Source organism: Pagrus major, chromosome 4 (assembly GCF_040436345.1).
Source record: "Pagrus major chromosome 4, Pma_NU_1.0".
NCBI lineage: Eukaryota > Metazoa > Chordata > Actinopteri > Spariformes > Sparidae > Pagrus > Pagrus major.
Genome location: NC_133218.1, coordinates 7,131,424 through 7,158,246, shown reverse-complemented (window position 1 = coordinate 7,158,246; position 26,823 = coordinate 7,131,424). Strand labels below are relative to the sequence as shown.

Genomic DNA, 26,823 nt, shown 5'->3' with positions numbered 1-26,823 from the left:
GTGGAATATATGGTACCACACAAAAACAAGAAGTCTGAAGACATTTATACCCTACATTTGGTTCAGCTTTTGAAAATGGAACCAAATTCATCTAATGCTTTGTGTTTTTATAGAATTTGTCAATGCTTCATTTCCTTCCATTGTGTGCCTATATGTGTGTGTGTGTGTGTGTGTGTGTGTGTGTGTAGACTTTGGCATGACCAGAGACATCTATGAGACAGATTACTACCGCAAAGGTGGCAAGGGTTTGCTCCCCGTCCGCTGGATGTCACCAGAGTCTCTGAAGGACGGAGTCTTCACCACCAACTCTGATGTCTGGTAAGAAGGTGCACTCGAACACAAACAAACACACATGGGGGCTTATTTTTCTGTGTTTACCACCTCCACAAATATGTTTAGAGTGTGGTAGTGATAAATGAACGACACACTGACTGAACTCCCTCCATCTCTTCCTCTGTGTAGGTCGTTCGGGGTTGTATTATGGGAGATTGCCACTCTTGCAGAACAGCCCTACCAAGGTCTGTCCAATGAGCAGGTGCTCCGCTTCGTCATGGAGGGAGGGCTGCTGGAGAAACCACAGAACTGTCCCGACATGCTGTAAGACACCAGCACATTTGCACATTTCTACCTACAAATCAGCTTCCTGTCTGTCTGCCTGTTTTTGCTACTTGCTAGTTAAATACTCACACAAATGGTGAAGCAGGAGCAGAGTAATCGGGATTTCCTTACGACACTGCTCGCTGACTGCTCTGCTCTGTTCGTCACTGTGTGCTCCAGGATGTGTGTGCTTTTAATATGAAACAGACCGAGTGTTAATCCCCATCAAAGGAGTTGAGCGCATGGCAGACAAATTTGGCCACCAACCACAAAACATTGAGGAAGCTTCAGATGGTGAAGTCATGAGGAGAACACATGTGCAGGCACAGGGTTCTTTTAAAGGTTCCTCTAAAAGAAAAAAAAACATATTCTTAAGGAATGTAGTACTTTGTTGTTTGATATTTTAAAGTGTCGTATGGCATAAATTATATGTCAATTATATGTATGTCAGTGAGCATACACAGTATCCTTAGTAAGCAGTTTATTCATCCTTAAAGGAGGAGTTTGACATTTTAAGAAATACGCTAGAGTCAGATGACATGATCGATAACTCTGAAGCTACAGCAAGCAGCCAGATTGCTTTGCACAAATACCTTTGGACAGAATCAGGCTATTTTTTTGTCCCCCTATTTCCATTCTTTGTGATAAGCTTAACTTACAGCTGCTTGGTGTAGCTACATAGTTAGCGTGCAGATATGAAATTAATTTTCTCGTCTAACTCTCAGCAAGAAATTAATGTTGTTAGTCTTGCTCGCTGTCGTCACACTTCAGCAATAAAAACTAACTTATAGCACAGTCAAGAATTGTAAAATTTTAAATTACAGATGAAATATTGCGACTACATTTGGTATAGATAATAAACTTGAAGCTTTGTCACTGCTAGTACTGTGAAAACAAAGAGCATAACACATGTGCATGAAAGCTTCTCTTCATTTGAAAGGACTGAATTCATGTCAAAGGAAGTATTTGGTACATTTGATGTAACATAAAGGTTGCCATCTTGGTATGTCAGACTTGTCAGACACAGGCTTGATGTAGAGCTTGCTGCACCAGCTGCTGGAGCCTGGTGAAGGCAACATCAGCTCTGTGCTTCACAAACAAGACACAGGGGGGTTACATGCAGCCGTTTTAGCAACAGAAAGCAAACATTTGGCTAAAGTAAATATTGGCTTGTCAGTAGGAAGGCAAAGTTCCTCTGGATAGAGTCATTACTACAGGAGGGCATGTTGATGCAGACTGAGCTAACCCTGTGTGTGTGTGTGTGTGTGTGTGTGTGTGTGTGTGTGTGTGTGTGTGTGTGTGTGTGTTTGTTTGTGTGTGTGTGTGTGTGTGTGTGTGTGTGTAGGTTCGAGCTAATGCGAATGTGTTGGCAGTACAACCCTAAGATGCGTCCAGCCTTCGTGGAGATCATCAGCAGCATAAAGGACGAGCTGGAGCCTTCTTTCAAAGAGGCCAGTTTCTTCTACAGCGCCGATAACAAGCCACCCGACGCTCCGCAGCTCCACCTGGAAAAGATGGACGATATGGACGAAGTTCCTCTGGACCCTCCTTCTTCCACACAACCACAGCAAACCCCTGTCCCCCAACAGACCCCACCCTCCCCGAGCTCAGAGGCTCCTCCTGCCCCATCGTTAGCGCCCAGCTCCCCCTCCTCTCCCTGTACGTCGAGTGCTGCCATGGACAAGCAGCCCTCTGGTCAGCAGGCAGCGAATGGGCTGTCAGGGGCGGGCCTTGCAGCAGGGTCAGGGCTCGGGACGAGCTCGGCCGTCCCGGTGCGGCCGTCTCTGGACGAACTGCCGCCATACGCGCACATGAACGGAGGACGCAAAAACGAACGCGCCATGCCTCTCCCGCAGTCCTCTGCCTGCTGATTGGAAGGAGACACCCACCAGACTGCAAACCCTGCCACCTGCTGCACTGCAGAGCCTGATGTCTCAGTGGGTGCGACCTCTTCTTTTTTTTAAACCATATACAGCAAAACCATGTCAGCCGGCTGGGTGAGGCTACTCAGTGAGCAGCAAAGACTCACAGGAAGGTGGAGAAAACTGTCACCGAGTCCATTTTTCTGCTGTACCTCCACACACTTTTTTCATATTATTCTAGTTTTGGTTTGTACCAGCTGGTTCAAACCGTAAAAGAAAGAAAAAAATTATAAATCATTCATGGGAGATCTCTCTCTCTCTCTCTCTCTCTCTCTCTTTATGGCTGAAGTTATTTTATAAATTGTTGTTTGTTACTTTTTTATATGTATTTCCAAAACGGGAAAACGAAATGTGTAGGCCTTTATAAATGACCAGCGTTTTGGTCGCTTTTGGGCGGGCATTATGGTGAAACTGTTAAGCATATCTAATGAAAAAGTACTTCAGAAGGGTCTCCGTCGCTTGTTGCTCTGCAGGCTGGGTGTCAGCGTAATGCCGGGCCAACAACCAATCCGCTGAAACAAACAACCAGAGGGAGAAAAGGTCAAATCTGCCAAACTTGTTGCCAAAATTGTACTTTTTGTCAAAAATCCCTCTTTCCCTGTAATTCTCCAACAAACCGGATTGAAAATGCGAGCAACAAAAGAAGCACTTTGATCTGCCACCACGCCATTCTTAAACTCTACGATCAAAGGGATATTAACTTCCCTCTACAGTCCTACACTACTCCTCTCTTTCTGTTTGATATCTATAGACACTGTACTTGATCAAGTTAGAGTCATGGACCTTGGTTACATCAGTTTATCTGAAATTGAGCCACATCCTCTCACAAAGTGCTGTTCCGTTACGGTTTAAACGCCAAATCTAGTCAATAAAGAAGCAAAAAAAAGAAAACCTTGAAGCAAGGACTGCGGAGGGAAGGGCATAAAGAGGAAAATAAACACTATATCTATAACGGGGTTTGCTCCGAGTTCAGAGGCGTCCTTGTTGTTGTATACAAACAGGTATTTTTTTAGACTAGTCATTAGTCTCCAACATTTACAACATCTCTACGTGGGCAGAGCATTTATGTACGCACCAGTTGTTTGTGTCACTTTTCTAACTTTTATACAGTTGGAGACATTCATCATGTACAGAAAGAAGCTGCTATTCCTTATTTCTCTTGTGGTTGTAATATAGTTAATATCTATATATAAAAAGAGAAAAAAGTCCTTCAGGTTGGATCTACGAACGTTTCCACTACAGTCCATTTTTTTAATGCTTGTACTTGTGTAAAGTGTATCTGGAGCTGGTTTCGTTTCCGTGTTTGCGTAAAGGTACGACAATTTGCCTTGTGTTTTGAAACACCGGTAACTTCCCCTCCCATCCGACTAGAGGACAGTGATGGTACCAGTAACCGTCGATGCTCTCGTGTTCTCTCGGGACGCCTCGACCTCTGATCTCTTGGGTGTAGACTCAGAGGTCAGGTGTCACTGCTGAGTCCCAACTAAATCTCAGGTCAAAGAGAAAAGTTAAATCCTTCTCTACTTTCCTTTTCTTTATCCTTTTTTTGTGCTGTCATACCTTGAGACATTCAACCTGGTGTGTGTGTGTGTCTGTGTGTGTGTGTGTGTGTGTGTGTGTGTGTGTGTGTGTGTGTGTGTGTGTGTGTGTGTTCTTCTCTCTGATTCTATGTCTCCCTGTTATTTCACTTTCCTCGATCATTAAAAAAGAGAAGTGTGTCCAAGTCTGAAAACCAGAAGAGGGTTTTCCAGTTGTGGAGGGGTCCTTACACTCATTGTATGGAGTCCTAATACTGACAAAAATGTTTTAAAAGGTTATCAGACTAGTTTAAATATAATTGGATGCATTAATAAATCATATTGTTAGTTAATTAATATGGAGCTTAAAAAGAAATGTAAAACTTTACTTCCTTGTACCTCCAATCAGTTTTTATAAAAATACATAAGGCTTTTCCTTTTTTTGGGTGGGTCTTGGCGCACATTTAATGTGTCTTTTCCCTATCCGCCCCATTTAACTAGGGCGCTTTTAGCTAGATACCTAGCTGAAGCTAACTTTAATCATACAGGAGCACACCAGCGGGTGCATGTAATGTTAATCATCTATATATGGTGCTGCATACTGCTGTAGCATTATTGTATAAACTTTTGCATAAGTAGGTAAAGCATTTTAGTTATCTAGTTAAATGTGTTTGCTTCGAGAAAAAGAGTAATTGAATTACATGCTGCTGCAAAATATCAAGGATAACACAACACAAAGTCCAGGACTTATTTTCACTAAAGACGAGAGACGAGCACTTAAGGATAAGGATAAAAGCCTGCTAACTTTGTTAGCATAACGTCATAATGAAAGTTAGCTGAAGCCAGGTAGGGATACACACAGGTACAAACCTTGGACTAGTGGTTTACCTGATTATACACGGACATGCCAATATTGTCATATAAGGAGAATGGGAACTGTCCGGGGAAAGTAGAGCGCAGATAATGATGATTAAATGTGGGCCAAGAGCAAAATGAATTAGGAAAACAAAAACCTTAAAAAATGAAATATTGGAATGAAAGAGTAGAGGAGTAAAATTACATTTAAGGAACTATAAAGCTTTATATTTCTTTTCTCTCTCTATTTTATGTATTCAGCTAACCGTTGTATTTATTGATGAATTCAATGTTTACTTGTCTGATAACCTTTTATTAAATGCCGTCAGTTTCAGGTTTCCACACGTTTGTGGCGTGTAATAACACTGTCTTCACGGTACAAATTAAATGCAAAATCAAATTTATTTCATGCAGCAGTGAACTTTGACATCGTATTTTTCTGAAGGCCTTGGCAAAAACCTGTCTGTAGGATGAATTCACTTTTCTGCTCATCAACTTCTCTCTTGAATCAAGGGTGTTTTTTTTTCAGTATGCTGCTAGTCATCCACATTATTTATCTTTTTCCAACATATTAACATGTCTTTGTAGATGATTGCTGACGTTTAATTGGGTTGAGAAATAAGTAAAATTGTCTGACAGCACTGAAAGATTTTTTTTAATGCTTTGGGAAAAATAAGATTTCACAACTGAGGGAGGAAGAGGATGAAATGCTCTTGAGGCTCTTCTCTTATTCTGAATGTGTTCTTTTGTTAAAATACTGAATATAAATGGGAGAACTGGAAGTGGTGCAGATTGCGTGAGGTTTACAGAAGAAACACAACACAGAAATATATGAAGAGGAGTATGATCAGAGCGGACCACGTGGAATTGATATTTAAGGCTCATTCACCTCAAAGTGTTTAGATTCCCAGCCCAGATGTTTGCTTATTTATGTTATTTTTTTATGAAGTGTAAATCACTGTACAAATTCCCCACAAGTCTTTTTTTTCCTTCTGATATTTTGATGTTCTTTTGCCCTTTTGGGGGGAAGGTTTTGTTATCCCTTCAACCATCCATCTACCTCACTTCTTTTTTTTCGATCTATTTACATGTACAGAAAAACATCTCATCTCTGTTTGTTCGGCTGTAATGACGACCTTACTGAGTGCTGTTAACATGGTCAAATTCAAACCACAAACCAAACCATCCTGACTGGGGGGAGAGTGGGAGGACACAGGTACATGATGAATGAAGAAAACCAAGTTAGTGCTTGGTTATTTGTTTTCTTTTCGGCTCCTCAGACCTACAGGCCTCGCTCCACAGGTCTTGCTCTAGTTTGTGCCTCTCATGTTTTGCCATTACATTTGAGATTTGAATGAGTTTTCTTCCTCTTTTCTTTCTTTCTTTCTTTCTGAGGACTCTTCCAACCACTTGGATGGCAAAAATCTTCCTTTTTTTAAAACCCATTTACCCAAGTTGGGACTAATTTTCCTGCCCAGTTAGATTGAAATGATATATCTCATGCTTCCTTTTGTACAAGAAAAGAAGAATATCCATTACGCTGTATGGAAATATGAAAAATACAATGTGACATAGATACAGATATGCCTGATGATAAAACTTTGTCCACATTTGGTCATGACATTTCTGGCTGCAGACACAGCAGACTGAATATTTCTTCATCTAGGTGGTTAAAAGGGCCTTCGGGGGTTTTGGAAAAATACCTTCAGGAGATAAATTAGGTTTGTTGAACAACCTTCTGAATTTCTCAAATAGAAAAATTGGATGCTTAACTCTGAATGTAATCATAATACATGAGAGGCACAACCTGAGGCTGCCAGAAGGTGTCAGTCCCTACCTTTCAAAATCCATATATGACCTGTTACATTTTGTTTTCATCATTATAAGGAGTACCATGCTGTCTTTAACAGAAAGTGAGTTACTAACTGAAACAGGTTGAGTCTTTCTCGGCTTCAGTCATGTTTCTGAAAGAAAAAATGCAGTTACCGTATCTTGTTTGAACATTTTGACCCATAAGGGATGGAATTGGATGCACCTATATACGAGACTGCAAGTACATGTGTATAGAGGGGCGTTATGGGATTCGTCAGTTGTTTGTGGCAGCTTGACATTTTGTCAGTGCTTACTATTTCTATTTTTTGGTACGGTGAAAATAATAAGACATGTTAACAGTTAATGACGTTTCCAATTCTCCCTCCTGTGTAAGGATGAATAGACCGACAGATAAACTGCATTCCCACATTCTCAAACGGGCTTTAACTTTCTTACTGGAAGCTCTTTGTTTCTCATCAGTAATGAGTGAGTGTGGAGTAGCACTTAGAGGGAAGTCAGTCATAGTTAACAACATCTTGTTTCCTGTTGATGTGTTGGTTGACAGAATACTCTTCAGGTTCTTGAGTTAAAAGCACCTTTACTCTTCACTTTTTCGTGAGTTTCATCCTTTTCTAATGAGGCAGGGTTGTAGTTTCAGTGATCAGGATGGTCTTTCAGTGTTTGTGGTCTGATTTTTGCCTCACTATTACCACTGGAACACCTCACGGAGCGGACATAAAATCGAACAAATTTCTTTATTTTATTTTATTTTATTTTCCTTTTGTCACATTGATCGCCAATTTGTTATCAAGATTTTGATGTGTGTAAATTATTCATAGCCTTCCAACTCTTGCGTTTCTGTTGAAATGATCTGTTAGACTGAGGTTTCATTTTTGGTTTTTCTTTTGTACATGCTGTTGTAAGAATTTTTCCTGTTATCAATATATTCTGAGTACTGGGAAAAATTTATTGGCTGAAGGAAAAGAGAATGTCTGTTTCTCTGATTCTTTTTTTCTACACAAGATTTAAGATGAATAAAAATGTATGCAAACTGTTTCTTCACTGCTTGTCTTTGTTGGGACGTGTGTGTCATTTGTGCTCCCACTGCCACATTTATAAAAATGCTGGTGAAGGGCTTTACATTTGGCCTGGTTCATGCAACATTTTTCATCCATAAAATTCTGGATTCACTCTCTTAAAATTCTTACATGGACAGTTGGAGATGTGCAGGTACAACAAAACAAATTTAAAAATTGTTTCCATCCTCAGTTATGATTAATTTCTGAGACAGCACTGGGTCAGCACTGGGTCTGTAGCATCAAACTACAACATTACCAGCATTACCTCTAAAGTTTTGTGCAGTTGAATAATACATTTTTAAAGTTTATTTAACTCAAAATGTCACCTTTAGCACTTAACAACTTGAGTATTGCACGAATGCAGTTTAACGGTGTAACAGCAGGTGGCAGCAGCAGAATGCCGTCTTGTCTGCAATGACAAGAGAAGAAGAAGAAGAGCGTGACCTTTGAACTGGGACGCAACTGTGACGTCTGACGTTGTTTACGGTAGATAACAGTTTCTATTGAACAACTTAGCGTTAGCCTGTGTGCTCTTTATAAACATGCATTTTGAGTGACCATGACCACCTCTTCACATAAATTAGAATAAAATGGTCCAGAACTATTAAGGTAATTAACTGCTTTGTTTGTGCCCTCTCGTTATCGATAATAATGAGCTAATAGCAGCTAGTTAGCTAGCATGCTAATGATGCAAAAAATGACAGGCGAGCAAAAAGTCAGCTAGCCAAAAAACTGATGTTAGTCTGTACTAACATGACGGAAGCTACAGGCTAATGCATTGTGTATTTTTTGCTGTACATGTCACGTCGCCACAGTAGCGCCCCTGCACTGTCAGTGTCCAAACTACCGGATATTTATATATTCAATGTTGCAGCTGGTAATATAGCAAAGAGTGGCCTATGAAAGCAACCGTTACCTCAACAACAGCATCTCTGCGGAAACTTTGCATGCACTAATACGCCTCTGCTGTATGTATGCATGCCTGTGCACCTTTAACTAGAATTATAATGCTATATGGTGCAGAGAAGAGAGGGAAAATAACATAGTTGGTACAACAATGTTTGATTTTAATGATCTCGACCTGTTGCGTACTCTGTTATTCTGCTTTGCCCTCTGTTGCAAAGATCCGACAGACACACCGCTGTCTCTTAAGGCCTCTGGTTATTTGTTATTCCTTCAGGGAACAGTAATGCCATAAAAGAAAAAGCCACTGCCTTGTCTGCTCCACCGGGGAGCAGAGGTTTCCCTCAGAGATGGCTACTGAACTCCATGAGGCTATTTTCATCGCCAAGCAGGAGCGCCACAAAAACCTGTTTCTTAACTACAGAAACCTGAACAATTTCCCAGTTGAACTGCTGAGGGATGAAGGCCTGCAGTTTCTGGAGAGACTGTACATGAAGAGGAACTCACTCACTACACTGGTATTCATGCTGATTTTGAATTGCATTTAATTATTGTCCTGTGTGAACATAAATGCCTAACAGATCATGACTCAAGACCATTTTACAAATGTTTCAAGATGTGTCGGTTCTACAAAAGAGACATCAGAGAGCAGGAACATTTCACAAGTTTATTTCCTGTGACGTTTACTGATTATTTCTGTGTTCTCTCACTCTCTCTCTATCAGCCTGATAATCTTGCTCAGAAGCTCCCAAATCTAATTGAACTGTGAGTATTCAGCTAAGATGTTATTTTTTGTACAGATATTTTTAAGAGTTACCACCCTTTATGACATTATGTAAGCCTGTTCTGTGGTTAATTTTGGCTGATATAATAGGAAAGGTGGCTGGTGAATTTCACTCGACCACCAGATGCTGTGAACTGTGAAAATATGAAAACCTTTGTAATTTTTACTCAAGAACTTCACTGACATGAAAATAGGCTTCACACTGTTTTAGAAGATTAATCAATGAGATATCAAAAAGATCGATCCATCCGAATTCTAACTATTATTATTTTCCCATTTAGGTATTTGCACTCTAACAACATAGTCATTATTCCTGAAGGTAAGTACTCTGTAAATTCCTCGTAACTTGCTTCATCAAATGAAGCAGTATGTAGTATGTTATACATACTACACTATTAAATATACACTTAAATAGTTAATTTGGTCAATTTGTTTAAATGTAGCTAAACTTTGAAACTAAAGAAGCAAGCCAACAGCCACAATACATGATGAAGATGAGATGTTCAGGTTGTGAAAATCATACATAACACACATTGATTGATGAGTACTGACATGATATTAATTGGTACTTTAGTAAAACCTTCGATAAAACAGAAAGCAGAAGAATTTAACCCAGATAAATCGAGAGCCTGAAGGTTAATTTTTACAGCAAGGCCGTTATCTCTGCTCTGTACTAGCTTTATTAAGTTTGTCTTTTGACCATAATGAGGCAACTGTGGTTTGTCCCCCAGCTATAGGAAACCTGGCCAGACTGCAATCATTGGACCTGAGCAACAACGCCCTCCAGTTCCTATGTCCAGACATTGGTCGACTGAGGTCTCTGCGGCACCTGAGACTGTCCAATAACCAACTGAAGTGCCTTCCTCCAGGTAGAACACAGCAGCTGTCTGTCACAGTGCTCTTTGAGTTTTTTTGTCACTCACAGTAAAGAAGGCATGCAAATTTAGTTTATTATTAATTTATGTTCAGTGACATTTCCCACTGGAGGTGCAAAGGCTTTCATGGCATGTTTACCTCAGAAAGTAAATTTGCAAGTATTTTATTTTCCAGCAGAGGGCAACAGAGTTACTCAACTAAACTGAACCAACTGAGACAGGAAACAGCTTCTCTGGATTGTAGAACAGCACTGACAGGATTATTTCCTGTGTGTTTATCAACACAGTTGGGGAAAGAAAGAGTATTATACAGTAATCAAAGATAAAATCAAGGTTTTTGTTTTCTTTCATTTTATTCTGTAGGATAAATAAACACAAGTATTGTTCAATCTAATTTATATTATGATTTCAACCTTGGTAGATTTTGTAAATGATTCAGAAACACTGGTGACATTTCAGCTTTATGATGTATTTTATTAATTGTGGAAAACAAAAATGTAAGCTGTTTCTACCCACTGAGACTCTAACGTTTATTGTAGCATCTTAACACATAATCAGTCAAACAGATCTGGTTGCCTACTGAAGAACTTTAGTAGTTCTATAATTTTTAGTCTGTCTTTAAAACTATCAGGTGACTGATTCCTCTCACTCACTGTAAGTCAGTGTCTGTGAAATACATTAGGGAAGATAAATGTGAGATTGAGAAACTCATATGTTGCATCCTTAATATCCCAGTGTTCTTTCTTGGTTCCATACTATTTGGAAATGGAAATTTGGAAAATAATGCTGCTCTTAGTCAACATTTACAATGACAAAGGACTTACTCAACAAACACTGTGTTTGATTTCTATGTTTTTTATTCTGAGATTTGTTGTTGTTTTGTTTTTGAAATGTTAAAGATCTCATCTAGAAAGACTTTTTCAGACTCCCTCTTGTTTGTCTGTCACCCTCAGAGATTGGTAATCTGCAGGAATTGGAGACTCTGGACGTGTCGATGAACCAGCTGACTTCTCTACCACATCGGCTGCACCGCTGTGTTTCTCTGCAGAATCTGACAGCCGACCACAACCCGCTGAGTCACGTTCCCCGGCAGCTCTGCTGGCTCCACCGCCTCAACCAGCTCTCCATGGCCGCCAACCGGCTGACCTTCCTACCGATCGGTCAGTATAGCCCCTTATCTGTGTGTTAGTGATAGTGATGTAGGTAATGTGAGCAGGGTAATGTTAATATCTCTGTGTGTGTGTGTGTGTGTGTGTGTGTGTGTGTGTGTGTGTGTGTGTGTATATGTGTGTGTTTTAGATCTGGGTAGATCACGGGAGCTGCAGTTTGTGTTTGTGGACAACAATGTGGACCTTAAAGGCCTTCCCTCCTACTTGTACAACAAGGTCATCGGCTGCAGCGGGTACTACAGCTTTCCAGGCTGATAAATGTGATTTAGTCGAGGATAGTTGAAGTTATACTCAGTTTAACTCCATTTGATATAGAGTGGTATGAGATACAGCTCTATACAAACAATAATATAAAAATTACATAATGTTTCAACTGAGGGACTGCATCTCCGTGTGTGTTGCTCTCGTACAGGTGCGGAGTGTCAGGCCAGGTGTTGGAGGGTGACCTGGGTGCGGTGCTGGGTGGGGCGCTGAGTGAAGCTCTGGTTGGGCTTCCTGCTGAAGTGAAGGTGGTGGGCACAGAAACAGATAATGTGGTTTCCCTGGAGGAGCTCGCCATGAGAACCCTGCACCGCATGTGCCACTACCACCCGACAGGTGAGGAATTATATACACACATATGCAGTATACACCCATTATACCTGTAAGTATTTACAGTATATGCGTGACCAGCTGTGCCTCATTTAAATAGAGACTACACTTAAATTTTATTGAACAAGCTTTGTTTCTTATTAGTTTATCCTGAGTAGCTCCCAGTGTCTGACAGGAGGAATCTGTGATTACACTTAGACACACAGTAGAGATGCCATGGTGAGGAAATTTTCCCACCAGCTAATGAATTTGTGACAACACCGGTGTTACTGATTATAACAGACATTTTACAACAGAAGACGCTCATTATCTGTCGAGCGCTCTATTAAGTCACTAATAAAGCAAACTGAAGTGAGCAATACAAACAATAGTAAACAACAGATTGGCCAGCTAGCTAGTTTGCCGGCTTCCTTCCCACATCTTTGACGTATCATCTGGAGTTTCCTGTGTTTCCCTGGAAGTTATAGCACCTAGAGGGGGCAAAGGGGACATGTCACCATTGACAGGTGACCAAGTGAAACGTACTGTTACCTTGAATAAAATGACATATTTTTCTGGGTTTGAACATCACTGGACACATTTGATATAATGTAAATACACAACTCAACAAAATATTTAACGAAGGTATTTAGTCATTTTAAAGACATTATAATGCAGAAATGTGTGGAATGGTCGGCAAAAGAAAATTATATGACAATGAATGCACCAAACAAATAAAATGAAAATGCCTATCACTGTTGATGGAATTTTTTATTATTATAAGCGAGTTGGTTGATAAACAAACTACATAAAAAATGCCTTTTTTTGTGAATACTTCCTGAACTGTTGTGTTTTTAGACGTCAACGTGCTGCCTCCCATCAGTCTCCCAAAGAGCCTGCTGGACCTGCTGCGGTTCCCTCTGGGACACTGCCACCGCTGCAGTCAGGCCATGTTCACCACCATCTACCCCAAACTCTTCCCCCTGCGTGACACCGCACTGGCAGGGGTGCACCGCAGGTCAGAACACACACACTCAACAGAGCTACAACAGACTGATGGAAACTAGTTAGCTTTCTTTCATCTTTTTCACTCAATTAAAGATGAGTTCAAATCTTGTTTCATACTAGTAAATAAATTGTTCTCAGCTAAACATGCTCATCTTCTTCCCTCTGAAGGACGACTGTGAGCTTTGTGGCCTATTGCTGCTCTAGTCACTGCCTCCGCGCCTTTGACCTCCAGGGATGACAAGGTTTCCGTCGTCCCTGTACGCATACGCTCAGGAGCTGTGGAGTGGTTTTTCTGAAGGTGGCAGAGGACGACTTGTAGTCTGTGTGGATCTTGAAGGTCTGGGTGCACCATTGCAGAAGTTCTGTGCTTGATTGACATTACTAAGAACCACGGAGAAGCAGCCTGTGTGGATGACTGGTGGGTCAGATGATGGACAAATGGCTCATTCTGCAGCGTTTCATCACACAAAGACTCAAATAAACATGATGTTCCTGAGTCTGACCAAGTAAGCAACATTCCTGCTTGTGTGGTGGGGATCAAAATAATAATAGTGCACTTATGCACTCATTCAACAAGCTCTGTCTAGAAATTAACAGTATTAAATCTGAAGTTACAACTCTCAAATGAGCACTTTTATAAAAAACAAGCACTGTTTGATTTGTATTAAATCAGTGATTTTTCACAGAGAAGGTTATTGCAGCAGACACATCGTGTTGACTGTGGAGTCATATTTGAGGTATTAACATTTTGTAGTACAGTTTGTTTTATTGATTACTGATGAAAACTTGAAGGGTTATAATTTAAAGAAATGTGTATCAGTTTGACGTGTCATTTTCAGCAGCAAGTGTGGGGACTTGAAGACGTCTCACATCAACTCTTCAACAGAAGCCATCGAGTCTACTCCAAGTTTATGTAATCAGTAAAAAAAATATGTTTTTATCTTTACATAAGCTTAAATGCAGCCTGTGTAAAATTTGCAACAACCTTGTACAGGTTGCATGCCTGCAGACTTGGTTACAGTCAAAGGTTTCTGTCTTCATCTGTAAGAAATAAGATTTGTACACGTCAGTCACTGTGCGACTCTCTTGTTGACGCTTGTGTGTTAATAATTATTACTACGCTGTGCAATTCTAATGTATCATTTGTTTGGATTGTTTCATTTGGCAGTAAATGTTAACTGATGTTTGACTCTCAGTGAATTTGTATCTCTTTTTTTTCGCACCAGAGAGTTTGTCAGATTAAAGGCGTAGAAAGGTGTTAAACACCCAGCCACACAAAACAACATGTAACTGTTTAGAGATTTTCATATAAACACTTCGCACAGGTCACAACAGCCTAACACCTCCATTTCTTTCCAAGTCCTCTCTGTCCGTTCCACACCAAAGAATGTATGAATGTCTGGAGTAAGTACAGTCTTAGCTAACATCAGTGTCTCCGCTGTAATTCTGGCAATCATTGACGTGAAGCTGTCAGTTGGCTCGCCCACAGAAATGCACTTTACTCATATCAATGCATATGCGTACTCTCCCTCTCTTCTCCTTAAAACTCATGCAGAAATTCCTCTCTAGAATCAAGATCATCCTCTTCCTCACAGATGGTGGTTGCTCCTTCACTGATACTACTTCTTGGCTAGTAACGTTTCCTCCTGGCTTTCATTCGCCTCTTCAGCCTGGCTGGGAGCAGTGTTCAGAGCTGACTGAAAAAGTTGGTATTACATTACTATCTGTGTTGAAAGCTCTGGCCAGCTCCCTCCTTCTCTTGTGTTTTCTTTTCTGGCATCCCAATTAATGTGCAGATCCTGGCATAGCAAGGAAATCCACTCCCAACATTAGCTAGTAGTTCAGGTCTTCAGACTAACTTTTTACACTAGTTTCACTGGAGCGCCTTGTTTTCATTTAAGTGCAACTTCACATAAGTATAAATATTGATGAGTACTTTGGTTCAAAATAAAAATTGGTTGTCAGGATTAACATGGTTATTGCTGGCCTCCATGGGCCCCTCAGCAGCTGGGCCCCAGAAACCTCTCCCCCTTTTTCCCCTTTATGAGCAGCCCTGGTTGTTAGTGTTAGTAGGTCAGGACAGTCAAGGTCTTTGGTTTCCTCTCATGTGGGATACAGACCTAACAAACATCCTGGCGGTAGGGAGGTGTGCCAAATAGCCTTTAGACAAGCTTGCCAAGGGAGCTCTGCTTAACTGAGTCAGTCTGTTCCTCTGCCTTACCAGCTCTCTTCATTACATACACTAGAAACCCTCCTTTTTAGTCTTATTCCATCCCTGCCTCATATTTTGTTAATAATCTTCAGCAGTTCTTTGAGATACAAGAATGGGACATCTGTTTGGACATTGATGCACTATTGGCTTGTCTGCCTGGAAAAGCACTTAGAGATATTTCTTAAACCTTATCTCAATTTTTACATTCATTTTCAAATCAGCCGCCATGCTTAATGGTAAAAAGGTTGAACTCCGGGACAGGCTTCCAGTATCAAAGAATTTTGCTTAATGTGTGGAAAGTCATCTTTTTTACGAGGCTTTCAATTAAGAGCACATCCTTGTCGATCACTAAAGTTGCTCTGACAAAGAATGACCACTTGACTTGAATATTGTTTACATATGTAAGTGATAATAGAGGGGCTGTGGAGGATGGGGCAGAAAGCGCAGCAGCTCCATTACCAGGATCGATGGGGTGTTCAGAAGAGTGTTGGACCATGATCCTCTCTGCCTGGTGCTTCAGCTCTCTGCCCTCCCTCTGGGAATATCACATCTCTGCTGACTGCACATATGAAATAAGACACAGGCAGGCTGTATGTTCATATGAAAACATAGGTACATATAAACTGCCCAAGGGAAGATTGTATGATCAAGCATGAGCCCGCTATAATACGGACGTCAGCACTACCTGATCTCGGGCAACATTTTTGCTGCAATCATGAAGGCAATGTGAAGCTAAGATTTTTAAGACTTGGAATGAATATAACTATGTTTTTGTTTGTTTCTATCTTTTAACTCAAGATTAAGAAGAACAAGTGTAAGAAAGCGGAAACCTTTGTTGTCAGTCGTGCCTCCACAACCTGTCAGATGAAGTCCAAGTCCTCCTTCATCAACACCAGCCAACATGTTTCAAATGTATTCATCTGAATTGATGTTAAGCTAGATGTTATTTATCGCTCAAGTATACAGTATATATTGTATTGGCTTCAACTATTTATTCAAAGGTTTCGCTTAAATTATCTGTTCTAACCATTTACTGTATTAGCCTACTTTTAGCTCCATTAACCATCTTAATTACAGCTAGATTCATTATTTCAACAGTTTATACATACACACGCAGGGAGAAAAAGTATATAAATCATTTTGATACAAGCTAAATAGGTAATAGATGCAATAATGAATTACACTAGGCTACAAGTTTTTAATAGTCATGAAAACAATTTTCCTACAGACATGGAATATCATGTTTCATAGGACCTCAAGTGGATAAAGTAACTGAACTAAATACACTACTTGTTGTGCTAAATTGTATCTGAGTAGAGCCCATATTATGAGACACTGTGGCATTTGGATACATGATGCAACACCACAGTAATTTCCTGTGTTGAGTCAGGCAGGGCAGAGTGTGAGGGGAAGTGTGTGTGTGGGGGGGATTAATAGACTAAGCAACAGCTGACTCGGGTGTTGTTCAGCCGACTGTAGATAACACGGACTGTGAAATGTCACGTCATGAATACAGAATTATTATTTTCAGTAAGTAGATATATTTTCACTGACGATCACTTGTTTCAGTTCATTTCCTAAGGCTCTGTACTTTGAAACATTTGCACATTTGCGAGTTGCATTGCCATGTTGGTGTCTGATAAAACATACAGTGTGGTATTCACTAAGACCACTCTGCCTTCCATTATTTAGATTTATCAGAAGTGCTGTTGAACCTTTGTGCTTGTGGCTTCTTTTACAGTTCATCGATCTCTGACCTGTGCGACAGTAACAGCCTTCCCATCTGTGACACATAAAACAAACTGCACTTAAATTAATGTGTTTCGCTGGATGAACTGTGATGTACATAAATTTAGAGTCATTTTGAAGGCACGACACTCGAGCAGAGTAATTATACCAGCTTCAGTCGATGATAAAGAGTGTGATTTATTGAGCTCAAACTGATTGCTATTTGGAACATTAATTTTGGGAGGAGGTCTTTAATGGTTTCTTCAATGGGACAGTAATGATCGGGTCCACCATTTCTTATCAGACCTGAAGGGCTAACTGGATGTTCTGAAAACAGTCTGTAAAGTGTTGGAGCAGGTGATGAATGAGACTAGAGAGAGGTAAATAGGGACAAAAGAAAGAGCAGCCATTTCTCCCTGCAGCGGTGATGAGCATTCAGCAGTCAAATGCGTTAAGGGACAAATGACAGTGAGGTGAGCAACAAATAGAGCGGAGGAGGAGAAAGATGATATCATCTCCCTCTCGCTCTTCACTCTTTTCTTTTCCCAGCAGCCTTACATGACCTCTCTGACATGATCTTTCCACAGTCACAGAAATAATTAAGGCACGATTTCTCTGACCTTTGACGTCTTCAGAACAGGAGGTTTTATCCACCGAACACATTTTTTTTTTCATTGTGGCACTGCAGGTGTGAATACAGACATCATCTAATGCCAGAAATCCTGTAATGACAAATTAGTAGATTTCATAAAGGACATGAATAATTAGCACCCTTGCTAACGTTTCATTTTTACGTGTATTAGTTCTAAAATGCACAAACAAGAAACGTTAGTTTGCTTTAAAACACTGACAGCATGTTGAAGTGGTTGTGGTTTAAGTGACACGAGCCTGACAAAAGCACACATTGGATGTGACAAGCGAGTCCCCCGCAGCATGTCATCCTTTTTTGGGTTGGTTTCTTGACGTGTATTTTTGTTCGCATTCAGTATTCACATCTCATGCCTTGTGGCGTTGCACAAAAAGAAAAAAAAAAGGATCTTTTTTGATTATGGAAAGTCAAGGGGCTCCAGGGACAAACAGCTTTATATACTGAAGACAAACTCAAAGACCTTTCCTTCTTTGTTTTCAAGTACCACAAGTGAGTATCGTGACTGTGCAGCTTGTACATGTGCAAAATGTGCACATATGCCCGCATACACTGGGATGCACATAAGTAGGCTCTTGTAGAATGCAGTATGGACTGAGGTTGTGTGTGATGTGGGGTCATGTGATGCATTTAAGGTCACAGGTCTGAGTTTATTCAAATTTGACCCCTGTTTTTCTTAATTTCAGCTCTTTATGTGGAGTCGATGCTAAGAAATAATTTATAGAATTGCACTGAGTTAAAATGACTTGAATTAAAAGAGAAGATATAGATTGTAGCGCACGTTCTAACCACACATGTTTTAAAATACCTTCAGCCATTAGTGGGTAGTGGGAAATAAGACATGATGGTGGTGTGTGCACATGTGCGTGTGTACAGTATGTGTATGTGCACAGCGTGAGAAGACATGTCAGGTGGTACCTGCAGAACTTGTGCCCGTGTAAAGAGGGTGGACAGGAGGAAATGATAAAGCACTGCTCACATTTTGACTCTGTCTCAGTCTCACACTGAATTTTAATGCCGAACCTCAGATTTGTCTCCAGATTTGTTGTATCGCTTTAATTTTCTCTATCTCAAAAGAAGCCATTTGTCTACAAACAATGAATTTGTTTAATTAAAGGTTTTATCTTATTATTCAGTTTATTTTTCCTTTATCCTACTCTTTACTTAGTAGGAAGTCAGACTACAGTACTGCAAACGAATATCATGAATGCTGAAGTCCAATAGTTAGTCTATAGCCAAGATAACATTTTTGGGACAATCTACACTTATGGCTGTACTCGACAAACAAAATCTCAATTTTCCAATACAGTAGCTTTGCTTTGTGATTTTGTTTTATGCAGACCAAGAGGCTGAATATCTTGTGAAGAACTTGATTCTGCTGATGGAATATTATCTGCACAAATGTAGATTTCAACATCTACTCCTGTTATTGAAAGATTTCTTATTAAAAAAAACACTAGTGAATCTCTTTAAAAAATGCATGAAATATATCAATAATAAAAAAGCATTTAAACTTGTATCTTAATATTTTATCTTAGTCCTCTTTTTATTTTATTTAGAGATATTAATTTGATTTTATAAGTACCTGCTGCTGTCGTGTTCTCAATATATCGCAATGAACTAATGTCATGTTCTGCAAAAACTCGTTTAAACTTTTATCAAATAAATTAAAGAGAAAGAAAACAACCTTTAATCCACTCCCTCTGACGTCAGAGGGCGCGGCCATTTTGTGAGCACCGTCAGGTTCAACACAACGAGGCAGGAAGTTAGGTGACTGCACCATCAAATTAAAAGCGAGCAAAAGCTGCAAATGACACATGAATACATTTTTCTTTTAAACGAACATATTGTAATCCGATTTTGATTTAAAAAAAACGAATCAAACACAAACTGAAGAAGAAGAAGAAGAAGAAGAGGCTTACCTGAAATTAGTATTCCCTCTGTGCTGAGCACTGGGCGGAACTGTCATGGGGGGACTGTTATTGTTGAGGGACAGCAGTGAGAAAACGGTCCTGGGGTGTTTTCCATTTCATATGTCTATGGTGTTTTGTTTTAGTCTTAGTTTTCTGTTTCATGGGAGGTTAAAATGTGTTGGTTAGCTATTCAAAAACATAAGTAGGTGTTGAGTCTGTTCACTTCAAGTTATGATATTTAATTAATGAAAATGATAATGGAAGCTGAAGTTTGGCGGGAAATGGGGCTGGTGAGGGTTTGGAGAAAGTCGCCACAATTATCCCACCTGTCCTGCAGCTGCGGTGACCAAAACTTCCTTCAAGTTTACAATTAACGTGAAAAAGGAGGTGACTTTGTCAGTGTTTTATTTTGTGAAACGTTGACAGGAAGTGTGTGGTTTCTCAATCCGCCTCGCTTCACAGGTGGGGAGGAGGAGGGCGGTGTGTTTCCAGCGGGGACAGTCCCGTTGAGTGGAGCGGCAGCACGGACCGACATTTTCATCCTGCAACCAAACAAATACAGCAAATTAAAAAGAAGACGAAGAAGAGCAGAAGAAACTTAACGAGGTAGGTTTCACTAGGTTTTTATTTGCTTGTTTCACTCAGCCAGGTCCACTATTAGAACAAAAACAGAATAATATCAATTAAAGTTGTAATTATTCATAAAATATGTGGCTTTAAAGTTAAAGGCTATTGCAGCTTATTTATCACGGAGGTTAGCTTATGTTTGCCGCCTTGTCGAAGTTTCCTCCATCAACTGTAGTATGTATGTTAACTTACAGCTCTTGTCTAGGTAATTTTTACAGCACTGATTAGTTTAACAACGCCCATGGAGTCATATATATATATATATATATATATATATATATATATATATATATATATATATATATATATATATATATATATATATATATATACACACACACACATATATAGTGGCATAAATATTATAAATGTTCCTGTGATGTTGCTGTCGTCTCTTAGTGCCTATCCATGTGCTGAAAGGAGCACACTTGGTGGCGTTTTCTGTATCAAACCGGTGTTTGTGCGGGAGCTTCGTCTTAAATACCTGACAAGATTAAAGTAGTTGTTTGTTGTAAGGATTAAATTAAGGGATAAACCACCCACGGTGAAGATGTTTCTCGTGTTTCTGAAGGCTTGTAGTGAGGCTGAGGGTTCACAGCCTTTTGCAGGAGGAGTGATGTTCAGCACCGCGGACAGCTCCGGAGCACTGTGTGACACAAACACAGGAGCAGTTCAAATCAGAGCTGTAATATTCAAATATACCTCCAAGTCTTCGTTTTCCTAAAGCAAGTGGGTGAAAAAGTGCTGTGCAGAAGTTCATGTATAGTGTCTGCATTGGAAAACATGTTCTTCTGTGTTGCAGATTTTTGCAGGCTACTTATGGATAGAAATTGAGATGGGCATTGTTCTGCATGGTCTCTTAGTTTTGCCCAAAGAAGTAGTCATGATCACAGTGGTGTTGATTCTGGCTATTTTGGACTGATATGTAGTGATTTCCACAGTTCCGACCTTCTCCCTTAATGTTTTGAACATAACCAGAGCTGAAATAGGGTGGCATTAATGGTTACATGTAATTTCCATCCTGTGTTGTGGAGAGAGTTGTGTATTTTGTGCACTCAGTAGAAAAGCCAAAGTGCTGTTGTTATGTGGCACAATAAAAGTTTGTCAGCAGTTTGTCTCCTGAGTCTCCATGTGAGGACACAGGAACAACGAGTTACAGCTCAGACTCAGTCTTTCTCCTTAAAAAGATTGGTAAAGGCTAATTTCCAAAAAATATTCATAGACTGACCAGGACCAGGAAATAAAGCCTTTCTTGTGTCTTTGTGAACTAATGATGTTTTGAAGTTGTGAAATGATTTGTAAGAATAAGAAATGGTGGATAATAAACGATGGCCTGTTGTTTATTATTCAAGGCAGGACTTTGTTTTAGACCTGTAACTGTGTTGATATCAATGAAGAGAAAGAAATCACACCGACTCCTATGCAGGTCAACACGTGTGTGTCGCTTTTGTTTGGCAGCCTTGTGTTACCTGTAACCAGTAAACAGATATTTCAATTAGGGCAGGATATGACCTTGAAGCACTCAACATACACTTCGCCAACTAAAACACATCCAACCTGGTTTGATTTTGCATTTTATTTCTATGCTAATATATATCATGTTTTTAATATAGCAGAACTTAACTTAACAATGAATGTTTGGAGTTTCTGGAGAGGTTTTTGTTTATATGTCTGACCACAAATATCAGTTAAATCAACATATTACTGCTTGCAAAATTCAGTTGTACAATGAAGCAGCTGCTACCTTTCTATTCTACTCTACCTGGTAGTTTAAATGTCTAGCTAACTGTTAAACCTCAGCTTGTCTGTGAAATGCTGCTTTTACTTTGTTCATGCTATGGGTGAAACAGGTGTTTTGAAGAGACTCTGAATAGTAGTGAAGCAGATGAAATGTTACGGTGAACATGAACCCAGGGTGCGCAAATAATCACTTTCCCGGTGAGAAAATAATTCCTGTCTCGACTGACACCCAGAAAGGTGAGAAATCACCACCAGCCTCCCGCCCGGTCCTGCTACATCTGTTGAAAACAGACATTTCCTATGATCCCTTTCAAACAGTCACACAGTTTAATTTATTCATCTTGTTCTCTCCTTGTTGAATTTCAATGTAATCTGCTATAAAAAAATGCCAGATGGTAGAAAAACAGTGACATCCAAGAATGCACTGTGATCACAATCTTCTCTTTCATTGCATGTTGCTCACTTATTAGTTTTCAGCACTAAAATGAGCAGGGAGATTGATTCACAGTCCAGTCTTGGCAACTGCTGCCTTTTTTACCCTGTGGGATTTTTATATACAGATTGGTTTTGGACATGAACTCTTAAAACCTGTTGATGTTGGCACATCATCCCCCAGCTGCATGTCGAAGTGTCCTTGAGCAAGATACTGAACCCCAAATTGCTCCTGATGAGCAGTTGGATGCATGCACCGTGCATGGCAGCCTCTGCCATCGGTGTGTGAACGGGTGAATGTGATAAGTGTTGTGTAAAGCGCTTTGAGCAGTCAGTAGGGGCAGACTGGTAAAGCACTATAGAAATGCAAGACCATTTACCATTCCATCTTGTCTGGAAGGAGCAGATGTTTTTAGAAACCCTGCAGGATGTTTTGGGCTCACCCACACAGTGTGTATTTAGACTTAAATCTTTTGTGCTTACAGAGGTGTTGACTTGAGTCACATGATTTTAGACTCAACAAAACCAAAAGAGACTTACTTGACGTTAATACCAATGACTTGTGAATTAAGACTTTAGCCTTTTGACTTGGAAAGACTTTATATCCTCCCCAGGCATGACGATTAGAACTTATGTTAGAAAAAAAGCATGCATTGAGTCACTTTTGCAGGATGGACTAGAAGACAAATACTTAATTGAAACACAGAATTGGCTTTGAGACTTTCCTTTGACTTGAAAAACAATGAGAAACAGGGTTCTCCATGCATCTTCCAGCAAGATGCAGCTGAAACAGATGCTTCTCAGCTCGAGGACAGCAAACCTTCAAAGGAAAAAAGAGACTGTTTGCACAATTAAAGGCTGTTCAGTCCTCTTCAGTCCTTTTTTCCTTTGAAAGTTTGCAAAACAATGACTTTGTCTCATCTCTGGAAATGTAACGCAGCGCTACGGTGTTCAGTGGAGCTTTTGATTACTAGTTGTGTTACGGTGCAATGCTTTTACAAGTTGGTTTATATTGTTTTTATCTTGCACATTCATGAGGATGCACATGCACATCCAGCAAAACACATTCTTGCCACTGGTTTCATTGTATTCTGCTGATGTACAACGATTGGTAACATACCACAAATTGCACCAGCAAAGGCAGCGTTGAAGACGACTGTTAGCAAGTAAAACATGAATGTAAATAGGGCTGAACATTATGCACAAAATCATATTGCGATTTTTTTGGACAGATATCGCAATCAGGAATGATAATATTTCATTTTCACAGAAAAAATTAATAAAATGATGGTATGATTTTTGCTGGGGTCCATACTTAACAAGCCTGCCCCCTGCGTGAACATGATTTGTATGCCAGCACATCTCTATAACACCAAAATGTGTCATTTATAATGGTATGTATTTGACACATTTTATTTTTATCAAATAATTGTAGCTCCAGCGATTTAGATATTGCAGTTAGCTATAATGAGATTTGGATAATGTTTCTATTAATTGTGCAGCTGTAGATGTAAACAATGCACAGTTTAAAATATAAAATAAAATGCCTTTACAAATGTATTATAAAGAAGGAAATGCTTTCAACCCGCTTGTTAGACATCAAGGAATCACACAATACATTTCAATGTTTCTTTGTTTACTAGGAAATTCCACCTACACGTGTAGTTATGAAAGCATCATTTAGAGGGATGTGAACATAGTTTCTTGCCCCAACAAACCCGTAGTTCCCTTCATAGGAACAGAGACAGACTCACACACACACACACACACACACACACACACACACACACACACACACCTCTGTATTCTGATCCTGATACTCCATCAAAAAAATGGATCATTTTAGATGTTTGAAATTGTGATATGTCCTCCTCTTATTGATCAGGATGACATAGCGGATCTGTAGTAACCCGACTCTGCTGGTACAGCGGCTACACTCTGTAGGATGCTTGTCAACCTCCTCTCTCACCTTTCAGGAGAGGTTAATGTTGAGTTTTTGTTGTTCATTCAGTCTGAGTAAGACTTTAAGGAGGTGATAAGGTCATGATTTTTATCTTTGCAACATTAAAATCAGTCAAAATTTCAATGGAATAAACAGTTTGTCTGATAGAAAGGATCTGTGTACAACACGTGTGTGTGATGTATACTGTAATTATATTGTCTGTATTTGTGCATATGCGCAATAAGCAGTCATTGTTTACATGTCTCTTTTCATCCTGTATGTCTTATGAATGTATAGCGTATTGTGTGCGTATAGGTACCTATATTTATTTGAATATGTACTGTACTATATGCGCCTGTCATCACTGTGTATGTGTGAGTGTATAAATGAACAACATGTACAGCGCAGCATGTTGACAGGTGTCCTTTGAATGTGTGCAAGCGGGAGGATAGAGGAGAAGAAATGGTGGAAAGGAGGGGGTGGTGGAGTGTGTGTGTGTTTGTGTGCATTCTAGGTTTTGTGTGTGTTAGCGCGAGCAGAAGCGAGAGAGAGACTGTGAATGCCAAAGTGAAAGAAAAGGGAAAACATGTACAAGGGAGGCAAAGTAAAAGAGAGGGAGAGTGGTCCATGTGTTATGTAAGTGTTGTGAAGCATCTCTATGTGTGTGTGTGTGTATTCTGTAGGCCTACAGATTAATCCAGTGGGTTTTATCCTCAGTGAATGGGACAGTGGGGCTTTGCAGTGATTATCCCTGCAGGCCACAGATGATTGCTTTGAATCTCCTGTACGTCCCACACCACCATGTTTCCCTGCCCGCATATCTGGGTGCCTGCACATCATTCTGTCTGCCTAATTTATTGAGAAGGTGTTGACTTTCAGTAAGAGTTGACAGATGATAGAATTTGAGAAGATGCCTGTAGGTGGCTGCAGACGCTTGAAGCATCATCTTATAAAGGATTTACCCTCTGATAGAGTTCAAATATGTATCTAAACAGTTTAAATGTGTAGGTTAATGTTTATTTTCCTTCTTGTCTGACTCACCACTCCACCTCTGCACATGTCTGTTTTCCCGTCCGTCCATGTCTCTGCTTAATCTGCCTGTCTCAATCCTAGTCCGCCTGCCGAAGCTCTCTGTCCATGCGTCCTCCTTTAGATTACGTAACGAGGAAATGTCAGAAATGCAATCTGCTCCATCATCCCTGCTCAGCTATAACAAAAATGCCTGAATGCTGGGAACCATTTGTCATTTGGGTCTCGTAATCCTCCGTCACAGCAGAGGTGTTAAAACTGGAGCCGGGCATTTTAAATGGTGCATTTTTACACCAGCTGCCAGGTGGTCAGATTGTGACCTTGTACCTCTTTGCGCAGTCACTGAGTGGCAGCTGTGTGCAGTTACTGTGTGTTATGGGAAAGTTTAGTGGGAAAATTAGCCCCTTGGGCCTGTCATTATAGAAAACTAAAGGAAATGCAAAGTCGTGGCATATTATAGACAATTGCTTTGAGGATAATAATGTCTAAGGTGTCCATTTTGGTGACATTTCACTGGAAAATTGCTCATAAATTACACACTCAGGCATTTACCCTTCTGATTTCCTCAGTGATTTTCCGCAGCAGATTTCTCTCTGTGTGTCCTTCCTGTCTCTCCATAGGGAATGTTTTAATTCGTTGAGGCCATATTGTCACGGCGGGCGATGCTGTGGGCAGAAAACCAGCATGGTATGAGCTTTTCTAGCTTGCACTGTTCACATTCAACCACTGTGGTCAACGTGGATAGAATCAGAAGGCTTGATTATGAAGCTGTTCTCTGAACATCTGACATCCATCCTGCAGTTTTGAGTACTTTGAATCTAAAAGTATTTTTATCTTCAGTGTGGGTGGAAACCTAGTTTTAACTTTTTGATGTGTTACTGAATAGGAATTGAAAGTGAAATAATGAGGAAGTGGTATCTCTGGCTCGAATACATTTTATTCACATGAAAGTTTCAGAAAAGATCTAGAACATGTAACATTTTGAGGGCAGTGTTATACAGTTAAATCCATCTTACACTTATACTTACACAGAATGCTGCTCTTGTAACTAGTAAAGGTGAATCTTTCTATCCAGTTGTCTTTAGACAAACATGTTTGAAGTTATTTATAAATCTGGTCTTCTTGTGTGCAAATTGTGACTGATTGCATCTAGATTAAAAATAATTTAGATCTTAACACTGTCCTTATCATTTCACTGTGTGCTTTTGAAGTCAAATGGGATAAAAAAGTGATAAAGCAACAGGAACAGTCACACTGAAATGACTGCAGGCCCTATTTTTTGTCAGTGAAGATAAAACAGACACATCTTCCTCTCAAATAGTTTTGGTTTCAGTTTATTCAGGGAGATTTTTTTTGTTTAAATGCATCCTAAAATTATATTTACTTGCATTAATAACACTAGCTAGGACACCAAGCCACTTTTGTGTGTGTCTGTGTTAGACTTGTAAATCCTGTTACGTCCA

General features: G+C 39.9%; 2 protein-coding genes across 2 annotated transcripts in view; both read left to right on the top strand.

The window, feature by feature from the left end:
* igf1rb (insulin-like growth factor 1b receptor) overlaps positions 1-4,603 on the top strand; it is a 45,930-nt gene extending 41,327 nt beyond the window's left edge. The window contains exons 19-21 of the mRNA XM_073464350.1: positions 189-318; positions 463-597; positions 1,943-4,603. Of these exons, the coding sequence (XP_073320451.1) occupies positions 189-318; positions 463-597; positions 1,943-2,468 (791 nt within the window). The 3' untranslated portion in view covers positions 2,469-4,603. The remainder of the gene's footprint in view (positions 1-188; positions 319-462; positions 598-1,942) is intronic.
* Positions 4,604-8,252: 3,649 nt separating this feature from the next.
* On the top strand, positions 8,253-14,286 carry lrrc28 (leucine rich repeat containing 28). The gene is made up of 10 exons (XM_073465249.1): positions 8,253-8,391; positions 8,963-9,203; positions 9,410-9,450; positions 9,751-9,788; positions 10,201-10,338; positions 11,298-11,504; positions 11,644-11,746; positions 11,926-12,110; positions 12,942-13,101; positions 13,260-14,286. The coding sequence occupies exons 2-10, from the start codon at positions 9,036-9,038 to the stop codon at positions 13,327-13,329; spliced, it is 1,110 nt and encodes a 369-aa protein (XP_073321350.1). The 5' UTR covers positions 8,253-8,391; positions 8,963-9,035; the 3' UTR covers positions 13,330-14,286.
* The last annotated feature ends 12,537 nt before the right edge of the window (positions 14,287-26,823 follow it).

What these genes read in the sequence shown, in the direction of transcription:
- lrrc28 (XM_073465249.1), top strand. Translation starts at nt 9,036, where the DNA reads ATGGCTACTGAACTCCATGAGGCTATTTTCATCGCCAAGCAGGAGCGC. An exon ending in GGAACTCACTCACTACACTG is followed by an intron (nt 9,204 to 9,409) that starts GTATTCATGCTG and finishes TCTCTCTATCAG; the next exon opens with CCTGATAATCTTGCTCAGAA. An exon ending in AAGGTCATCGGCTGCAGCGG is followed by an intron (nt 11,747 to 11,925) that starts GTACTACAGCTT and finishes GCTCTCGTACAG; the next exon opens with GTGCGGAGTGTCAGGCCAGG.